The sequence below is a fragment of the Caretta caretta genome, chromosome 5 (assembly GCF_965140235.1).
Source record: "Caretta caretta isolate rCarCar2 chromosome 5, rCarCar1.hap1, whole genome shotgun sequence".
Classification (NCBI taxonomy): domain Eukaryota; kingdom Metazoa; phylum Chordata; order Testudines; family Cheloniidae; genus Caretta; species Caretta caretta.
The window spans coordinates 76,703,634-76,714,487 of NC_134210.1; the positions used below are offsets into that span (position 1 = coordinate 76,703,634).

At 38.9% G+C, this 10,854-nt stretch overlaps 1 protein-coding gene across 3 annotated transcripts in view; it reads left to right on the top strand.

Moving 5' to 3' along the window:
* The window catches only part of TNFAIP8 (TNF alpha induced protein 8), a 104,180-nt gene extending 93,891 nt beyond the window's left edge, over positions 1-10,289 (top strand). For 2 of the 3 annotated variants that reach the window (XM_048850832.2, XM_048850829.2), the window contains exon 2: positions 8,462-10,289. In XM_048850832.2, the coding sequence (XP_048706789.1) occupies positions 8,462-9,027 (566 nt within the window). In that variant the 3' untranslated portion in view covers positions 9,028-10,289. Of the gene's footprint in view, positions 1-6,110; positions 6,380-8,461 lie in introns of those variants that run through there. The other variant, XM_048850831.2, reaches the window with a different exon arrangement.
* The last annotated feature ends 565 nt before the right edge of the window (positions 10,290-10,854 follow it).

Sequence of the window (10,854 nt, forward strand, 5' to 3'; positions counted from 1 at the left end):
GTTACTCCTGGGGGAATTCTGTGGCACGGCACCTGTGCAGAATTCATGTCCCCGCAGATTTCTTTGCTTCCCTGCAGAAAAATGACTTTCTGACAGGGAAGCAAAGGGAAGCTGCAAGAGCAGTCATGCACCATTCCCTAGCTGCACGGGTACATCGTTTCAGGCAGCTGGCAGAGAGGAAAATCACCATAGGGCTGGAGACATCCTAGCCAGTGGCTCCTACCCTGCGCTGGGATCAACTGCTAGTCCCAGCTGGGCTGGAGGTAGGAGAGGACAGGACTTCCTCTTCCCCTGCAAGGAGTGGTTGGAGCTGTGTCAGACCCACCCCTAAAAACCTCCCCCAGCTGCAGGAAGTTCAGCATCCTCCCCTGCTTCATGACCCCATAACTCCTCAGCTACGGAGGGAGGGGGAGCTGCTCTTCCATCTGGCCAACCCTCATGCATCTGGACCTCCCATGCCCAGACACCCCTGCCAAGCCTCACCCCATACACCCAGACCCCCCCTAGCTCTCTATACCGAAACCCTACCCCCATTGAACCTCAATCCCTGTATCTGGAGCCCTCTGGACCAGATCCCCTGCCTCCAAACCTCCACCCCTGCACCCAGACCACCCCCATGAGCTCCCTGCACTCAAACCCCAACCCTGATTAGCCTTACTCTTAGCCCCCACATCCAGACTCCTATGCCACTGGCCCCCAACTAGCTGCATGCCTGGCACAGAGGGGCAGGGCCCCAGGGTTTTTCTGGAGCAGATCTAGGCCTTGTGCTGTGTCAGGGTCAGTTGCCTCACCATTGAGTCTGTGTCCTGGCAGGTGGGGAGGCTGCAGGGTGATCTCTCAACTTAGTGCAGCCTGTGGCTTGTGCTCCCCACTGCCATGCTGGAGCCTCTGCATTTATTTATTGACAAATAAAACTTGCAGAATTTTAAAATATTGTGCAGAGTTTTTAATTCTTTGGCTCAGAATTTTTAGGCGCAGAATGCCCTCAGGAGTATCCCAGTGCAATGCTGTGGCTAAAAGGACTAATGTGATCCTTGGATGTATAAATAGGGGAATACTCAGTAGAAGTAGGGAGATAGTATTACCTTTGTATGTGGCACAGGTGCAACCATTACTAGAATACTATGTCCAGTTCTGGTGTCCACAAATCAAGAAGGATGTTGACAAATTGGAGAGACTTCAAATAAGAGCCACAAGAGTGATTAAAGGATTGGAAAAACTCCTTTGGTAACTTAGTCCATTACATGGAATGAGTATGGTTCTACAATCATAGAACTTGAAGGGGTCTCGAGAGGTCATCTAGTACAGTCCACTGCACTCAAGGCAGGACTAAGTATTATCTAGACCATCCCTGACAGGTGTTTGCCCAACCTGCTCTTAAAAATCCCCAATGATGGAGATTCCACAACCTCCCTAGGCAATTTATTCCAGTGCTTAACCACTCTGGCAGTTGGGAATTTTTTCCTAATGTCCAACCTAAACCACCCTTGCTGCAATTTAAGCCCATTGCTTCTTGTCCTATCCTCAGAGGTTAAGAAGAACAATTTTTCTCCCTCTTCCTTGTAACAAGCTTCTATGTACTTGAAAACTGTCATCATGTCCCCTCTCAGTCTTCTCTGCTCCAGACTAAACAAACCCAGTTTTTTCAATATTCCCTCAGAGGTCATGTTTTCTAGACCTTTAATCATTTTTGTTGCTCTTCTCTGGACTTTCTCCAATTTGTCCACATCTTTCCTGAAATGTGGCACCCAGAACTGGACACAATACTCCAGTTGAGGCCTGATCAGCAGAATAGAGCGGAAGAATTACTTCTCTTGTCTTGCTTACAATACATCTGCTAATACATCCCAGAATGATGGGGTTTGTTTGTTTGGATTTTTTTTGTAGTAGCGTTACACTGTTGACTAATATTTAGCCGGTGGTCCACTATGACCCCCAGATCCCTTTCTGCAGTACTCCTTCCTAGGCAGTCATTTCCCATTTTGTTCGTGGAGTACTTTGCATTTGTCCTTATTGAATTTCATTCAATTTACTTCAGACCATTTCTCCAGTTTGTCCAGATCATTTTGAAATTTAATGCTATCTTCCAAAGCACTTGCAACCCCTCCCAGCTTGGTAACGTCCGCAAACTTTATAAGTATATTCTCTATGCCATTATCTAAATCATTGATGGAGATAATTGAACAGAATCAGACCCAGAACCGATCCCTGCGGGACCCCACTCGTTATGCCCTTCCAACATGACTGCGAACCACTGATAACTACTCTCTGGGAACGATTTTCCAACCAGTTATGCACCCACTTTATAGTAGCTCCATCTAGATTGTATTTCCCTAGTTTGTTTATGCGAAGGTCATGCGGGACAGTATCAACAGCCTTACTAAAGTCAAGATATACCATATCTACCGCTTCCTCCTATCCACAAGGCTTGTTACCCTGTCAAAGAAAGCTATTAGGTTGGTTTGACACAATTTATTCTTGACAGTCCACGCTGACTGTTGTTTATCACCTTATCTTCTAGGTGTTTGCAAATTGATTGCTTAATTGTTTGCTCCAATATCTTTCCGGGTACAGAAGTTAAGCTGACTGGTCACTAATTCCCCGGGTTGCCCTTATTTCCTTTTTATAGATGGACAATATATTTGCCCTTTTCCAGTCTTCTGGAATGTCTTAGCTATCGTTATATTTAAGAAGTTTTTCTTAATATGTAACCTAAATCTCCCTTGGTGCTGATTAAGCCCATTGCTCCTTGTCCTACTTTCAGTGGATATGGAGATTTGATCACTATTCTCTTTATAACAGCCCTTTCCCTATTTGAAGACTGTAAGTTCCTCCTCAGTTCTTGTCTGAACACTAAATGTGCCCAGTTTTTAACCTTTCCTCCTAGACTAGATTTTCTAAATCTTTTATCATTTCTGTTGCTCTTCTCTGGACTCTCTCCAGTTTGTCCACATGTTTCCTAAAGTGTAGCACCCAGAATTGGCCACAGTTCTCCAGTTGAGGCCTCCCCAGTGCCAAGAAGAGTGGGACAATTTCCTCACCTCTTACACATAATACTGTTATAAATACACCCCAGAGTAATATTAGCCTTTTTTGCAGCTGCATCACATTGTTGGCTCATATTCAGTTTGTGATCCACTATAACACCTAGATCCTTTTAGCAGTACTACTGCCCAGCAAGTTAGGCTCCATTTTGTATTTGTGCATTTGATTTTTCCTTCCTAAGTATAACAATTTGCACTTGTCTTTACTGAATTTCATCTTGTTGATTTTTAGACCAATTCTCCAATTTATTAAGGTCCTTTAGAATTTTAATCTTGTTCTCCAAAGTACTTGCAATCCATCCCAGGTTGGAGTCATCCGCAAATTTTATAAGCATACTGTTCACTCCATTATCAAAGCCATAAATGGAAATATTGAATAGTACTTGACCCAGGACCTACACACTAGCTGCACTAGGACCCCAGGACCCCACTAAATATGCCCTCCCAGTTTGCCAGTGAACCACTGATAACTACTCTGAGTACAAAAAGAAAAGGAGTACTTGTGGCTTAGAGTCTAACAAATTTATTTGAGCATAAGCTTTCGTGAGTTACAGCTCACTTCATTGGATGCATCCACCTTCTAGTAATTCCATCTAGACTGCATTTCGCTGGTTTCCTCAGAGATTGTCATGTTTGGACGGTGTCAAAATCTTTACTAAAATGAAGATGTATTATGTCGACTGCTTCTCCCCATCCACTAGGCCAGTAATCCTCTGGGTTTTTTTAACCCTGACAGGAGATCAGATTAGATAGTCTTCCCCCCCCTCCCCCCCGTGCCTTCTCATCTTAAAATGTATTCTAAGTATAGATCATCTTTTCAGAGTCATTATCTTGTGGATGTGCCTCATCTCCTCTAGCCATCATGTAACTTCCTTGTGCCTACCATAATAATTGCCTATATGGAGATATTTGATATTAGGAAGGCATTTAATGAAGGTTGTTGCTTTGTCATTTTTGAAATAAATTAGTTGCTCTTTTTTGCTCTTCATTTGATATTCCCCTCGTATCTATTGTATTCCTTTCTCTCTCCTTGCTCTTACTTCTGTTCTGTAGTATCCTTCTCCCTGGACTGACTGTCCAAGCTACTTGGTCCTCTCCTTCCTCTGTTCCACTGGATATTCTGTTCAGCTGTTTCAGTCTCTTTTCTCTCCTACTGTTTGTTGGCAGCTCCGGTCCCATTGCTGGATCTGTTCCATGAGGCTGACTCCTGTTTCCTCTCCTCTGTAGTATCAGTTTTTTGTAAAACCAGCTAGGGTGGCTTCTTGTTTTCAGCTGCTTTTGAACACCCCAGAAGCACCTGAAAACAAGGAGCACTAGTGCCAGCCAGCTTGCTGCTGAACACTGGCATGTGTTCTGAGGACCACAGTCTGGGAACTGCTGCAGTACATTAAGGAATGTTTTGAGCTTTTTTTAAAAAAGCTAAATTTAACATGCTTGCACCCAAGGTATGATCTGTGGTATTTATTGCACATTAGAATCTAAGCATCAAGCCTTCCGTTAAAAAGATATCAAAAGCCTTAGAAAATGTGACACTAATTAGGAAGAAGCTATACGTTGTGGTGGCAGAGTTCAAAACATCAGGCTGCCTTATTAATATTTGAGAAATCTGTACTCTGCTGCCTCTTTTTTTATATTTTTATCTTTATGATCAGTGCACAGTGAAATGTGTGGCAGAAACAGGGTTCTGGGAATACACACTTTTTTTTTTGACTACTTTTGCCTGCTGCAAATTTTATCTACTCATCTGTCAGAAGCTGTCCTGCAGTGTTATCGACTTCTGCAATTTTTTCACAAGTTTAATAATATTTGGTGATTTTTATTTTGCTGGAGTTATGTGATAAGATCATGACCTCAGTACTTTTTTTAAAAAAATTTCTAGAGCTTATTATTGCTTGAAAACACAAACCTTAAAGGCTCAAAACCCAGCAGATAATAAATAAGAAAATAATAAATAAATAAGTATTGCTTTTACATTTCATGAATTCAAGCCACTTGTGATATTTGAACACTTGGCACTAACAGTACTGCTCCTCCCATTTGTTTTCAAGTAGGTGCCCCTCAGGGGGTAAGACAGTGCCCCTCACTCTAGGAGTCTGTCTTACTAAGAATGTAAGATCCTAATCTTGTGCAATGGTTGTAACATGATTCAAACTCACAGCAATACTGCGGCAAATGCACTTGTCCATGCCGGAAGACAGGCAGGAAATCAGTTGCCACATTTCTCGAAATGGGTTTTTTCAGCCTGCAATGTTCAGCCAGCCATTACTCTTTTGTTGTTGTTTTGTTACTCCTTTATACTCTGCAGACTATTTGCTTTTGGAATCTGGCTTTTTGAAAAGTTTCATGAATGGTCTTGAGGTGCTAATGGACATATCCTGTATTCCCTCAACAAATATATTTACTACAATAAAAAAAAATCATTCACAATGTTGTTATCTTATTGGATTTCTAATGATTGAACATTTTAGAAGCCATCTTTTGCTAATGGATTGAAGGTTAAATAAGTTTTACAGCCAACGGCAAAAGGTAATTAAACCAGTGTATTGGGATATGCATTAACTAGAGATGTGGCCCTGGCTAAAAAAGTAACACTTCAGATTTCAAACATTCCCCACAAAGTTCAGAGGTTGAGATCTGGAGCTTTGCTTCATATGCATCGCTAATGTAAACCTATAGGAAAAATATTTAATAACTGCTCTGTTTATATGCTGCAGGCCTAGTTTGCATAATCAAAAATCTGATTTTAGTTTGGGCCTTTAAACATGTTTTGTTCAAATAAGTTCATTTTTAGTTTGAATGGATAGCTCATAAATAGGAAATCAGGAAATAAGCACTTGGCTACAGGAGATAGGGGTCCCTTCCAAAGAACCAAGCCTGCCCTTTCTAAGTTACTTTACCTTTGTTCTTTTTATATTTTTGTTCATTGTCCTAGATGTCAGGTACCAATAACGGCTATTAATGTTACATTGCTTGCTTAGCAATGCAATTTCCTTTAAGCTTTCCTTTCAAGGAAGTGAAACTACTTCACTGTAATTTTTTGCACTTTGAGTTGCCAAAGTGAAATGAAGCAATTTAGGCTGAAAAGAAAGGTAGTTCAGAAGAAAATGCTTTTATGAGATTGTCACAGGGAGAGGATGAAAAAACTTTAAATCTATATCCGATTCTGATGCTATTTTAGGGGAGTATATTAGGCTACTATGATAACGTATTGGTGTTAAATTTAATTAACAAGCTACCAGTCCAGTCTTCACCTCGTACACATTGTGACTATACCTGAAACATGACTTTGGCATCACCATCTCAGTAAAAGCTGTAATTCTACTTGTTGATGAACAGTAAGTAAAATTTTAACTTTCTCAAGGGAAATTTTGTCTTTACTTTGAAGACTGCTTCCTCTCAGTGCTTAAAGTCCAGTTTTATTTAAGTACTTGCTTTGTAAATACGTTGCATTTTAATTCTCCAATTATTTTTCTGGTATTGATAACAGTAGAGAGAAACAAAGCCATAAATGTCCATAACATAGTCCAACTGGATTTTAGAATAACTTTTTTTTAAAGATACAGTTTGTATTTGACAGCTGGATCAAAACTTGTGGAATGATGACAAATTAAAGAAATGAAACTTGACTTGTACTCTAAGAGCACTAAAGTAGATGTATAGAAAGTAGTACACTCGACATAGCCCCAGCATTTTAATAACATATAGGGCAACCATTCAGAATATGCAAGTGAGAACTCTTTATTTGCTAACACCACCGTAATCATATGTTTAAGGCTGGGTCTTTTCTGTTTTGATTTTGTTTAAGAAAAAGTCAGATGTTCAGTTGTGACTTATGACTTTGTTTTAGAAAAACTCTCTTTGTGGGGTCTTGGAGTGTCAAAACCATTAATGGCGGGTTTGTAGGGTAGGAAATGGTTAGAGGCTGATTTGAGGAGAGGTGCTTGCTAGTGGCAAGTTCTTTAAGTTATATTGAGGTATTATTTGTGATGTAGTTTTAAGGCAAGGGTGGCTATAGCATCTGGATAAATGCCCCTTTTAGCATTTGTATAAATCCAAAGAGGAAAAAATGAAATACATTTTTTGTTTTTGCTTGGAAACGTACTTTGTAAGCCATCATAGTGCTCCTATCAAAGCAGAAGAAATCTGTATAAATTTGTAGAACATCAGAGACCATTGAAATTTGTGGACTTAACTAATAAAGCCAGGGAAGGACAATATACCTGTTTTGGTGAGAAGGAGATCAAGGAGCATTTAGGAAACATAGGGGATGTGGTTTTAATTATTTTTGTTATAATAAAGTGGCAATCATAATTCAAAGGAAGCTCATCTTTACTTGATAAAAATAGATCTCTACTATCCTAAGTACTGGCTAGTGGCTTCTCATACACGATGATTTTTAAAATACCTTGATGGTTTTTATTTAAATAGTAACACAGATTTATTATTAAATTTTAAAAATACAAAAACTGTTGAAGTATTTTTCACTTTTCTGATTGGCTAGTTATGATCCTTAGCTGCTTCTCAGACTCAAGTGGTTTAGAAAAGCCTGTTTGTCTTGTGAGCTTGATTACTTCTCCCAAATAGCTAACAATGAGGTTTGGGTACTTCAGTATCCTCATCTGGTAAGAACTAACTCTTTAAAAAGATATATTCAAATGATCTAAGATTTTTTAATTAATTAATTAACTGTACAGAATGTGGTTACTTTTTCATTAAGTGGGCTGGAAGCTTTCCAAATCTTAAAATGGTTTCTGTTGTGAATTTTTCAAAGATGACGTGAAGGAGGAAATATAGTTTTATAGCTTAACAATTGCCCCTTTGAACAAATACCCTTTATATGTGCTGGCAACTGTGTATCAGAACATATATACACATGGCTGGTAGGAAACTTTCTCTTCCAAATACAGAGCTTTGCCCATGGGCATCTGCAGAATCTATGCTTTCATCTTATAAAATTTTTTTAAAAATCCAGTCCCCTGTTTGCAAAGAAAACCTTCCATATGTGAAATGAATGTAAACAGATGAAGAGTTTCCTTTCAGACAGCCCAAAACTATAGGGGGGTGCAGCCAGAAGCCAATTTGTGTCCCAGCAAAATCTGTATTGTTGTGTTCACATGTTCACTTTATCTAGGCCTTTATGCTCATCCATTTTGGTTGAGTTTCACTTAGTTTTTTGTGTTCGTTCAAACCCAAAACAAACTCAGTGAATGCAAACCTACATAAATCATACCAAGAGCCACAGGAAATCTGCGAACCGAAACTGCAGTTTTCACACATTGATTATTAAGTCCATTACTTTTGAAGGAATATGGTATGCCAACTGTAAAATAAATGGATATGGGCAGGAAAATATTCTTTAACACACTGTCAGTAATGTGCCTGTAATGATCTATTGATTGTATTCTGTTTTTTTCCAGTGGCCACAGATATCTTCAATTCCAAAAACTTGGCCATTCAGGCCCAGAAGAAGATCCTTGGCAAAATGGTATCCAAATCAATAGCGACTACCTTGATAGATGACACCAGCAGTGATGTTTTAGATGAGCTCTACAGAGTGACAAGGGAATACACTCAAAACAAGAAAGAAGCAGAAAAGATCATTAAAAATCTCATCAAAACAGTCCTCAAATTGGCAATCCTCTACAGGAATAACCAGTTTAATCAGGATGAAATAGCACTGATGGAGAAGTTTAAGAAGAAGGTTCATCAGCTGGCTAAAACTGTGGTCAGTTTTCATCAGGTGGATTATACCTTTGACAGGATTTTTTTGTCCAAATTGTTGAATGATTGTAGAGAGATACTTCATCAAATCATCCAACGCCATCTAACTGCAAAATCACATGGACGTGTCAACAACGTGTTTGATCATTTCTCTGATTGTGAATTTTTGGCTGCCTTATACAATCCCTTTGGACCTTATAAGCCCCACTTGGAGAAACTCTGTGATGGTGTCAACAAAATGCTAGATGACGGAAACATATAAGTACTCGCATTATGCTTGTGTATAATTTGTAGAAAGAGCACTGCTGATTTATGAAGGAATAAGGGACCATACAAAAGTAGTTTTTTGAATATAACAGATGCTTCAGAAAAATCTTTACCAAACTGAATATTATGAGCCATCTATTGCTATTCCCAGTCCGCCCGTAACAATTCTGCTTTAGTGTGCTTTGTCCAAGGAAACTGCTAGATAAAGGTCATGAAACAGAGCTGCTCAAGTAGAGGAAGACTCTTGTGAAGTAGATGATAAAATGAAATTATATGTAGTCAAACCATCCAACTATGTAATTCTACATTTAGAGTAATATTTATAAATCATCAAAAGACTATTTTTTGTATCAGACTAGCATGGTGATGGAACATTCTGTAATTTCTTTAACTCACATGTTAGAAAGCATATATATTTTGATGCATTTATATTCACATGTGCTGTATGTATATGTGTAGATAACAGCTTCCTTGTGCTGCTTTTATGAACAGTTCAGTTTTACAGTTGTCATATTCCTGATACTTCTGTGCAGCATTTGAACTGCATTGTTAATCTGCAGTCCAGTAATGAAAATCAGTTATGTTTGAAAACCTACCAAGTGACCCTTGCAGATCAACTCTCATGCCTGTTAAGTTTGATTATTCCAGGAACAGTAAACTACAGTAATTCAGCCTGGCTTGGAAAATGCCTTCTACAGACTGAATAGTGTGTGGTGGAAGAAAGCACTATGATATATAATTTTGTTTCAGAATTTTAAAACTCCATGTGCAATTAAAAGATAAAATGCAGTAAGTGAGCTGAGAACGCTCACTAATTAACATGGGAGTCCTGCTACTATATCCATCCTTTTCTGAAAACGTAAGGGTCGATGTATTTCTGCACATCAAGATAATGTATTTGGTAACGTGAATTTAGATAACATAAGCATCTGAAGGCTAAAAAAATTCCACACCAGTTTGCTTTGTATATAGTGAGCTTATGTTGTTGGGTTACATATAGTAACAACTGTTTAACAAATAGAGAAATGGCATTTACAATACCACAGATTAAATCCAAATTTTGTATCTAGTTCTTTTCACTGATACAAAAAAAATGTGACTCTCCAAACACTATAATGTGCTAAAACATTTCAAACACCCGAGGAATTTTTGTGGGGAAGCTTATAAAGAACTTTGCAATGTATTTAATTGCCAATTTTTTTTGCTGTTTGATATGTCTTCTATTTTATGAGTAAACCAAAGAATGTTTGCACTCCACACTTCGCATGTTTTTTCTGTTTGCCTATTAAATTAGAAAAAGTAAACTTGTGAAGCGGAGTGCAATCTCTGATAAGTGCCTCACAATTACAATTTAATTATTTCCTTTCTAAAAATGGAAGTTCAATCTTCATGCCCATTCACTCACTGGATTCACAGTATGCCAAGAAGGGTGCCCAATGTGACTTTGTGACAGGGATGCATAGGTAAGAATACCGAGTTATTTTATACAGGCCACCAACATCCAGCAGATGGTGAAGGGTTAAGGTCAGTACCAGCTTGGGCCAATTAGAAACTGATAAGTTAATAATTCTCAGTTTCTAAGAGCTGGAGAACTACTTTGTCATCAGATAGTTAGTTATTTTTTGGTGCTTGGACACTATCCTCAGATTGCATTTTGTCCATCATCAGTGATTTACTGGTGATGCAATGTCATGAGGAAAACTTGATTATTTTGTGACTTTGCAGCTCCATCTTTTTCATTTCTCCACATTAGACTGCTCTGGTGGGAAGAGAGAGATATTTCTTCTCTTTCCCTCCACTTTCTCTCTAACTGATGAGAGAG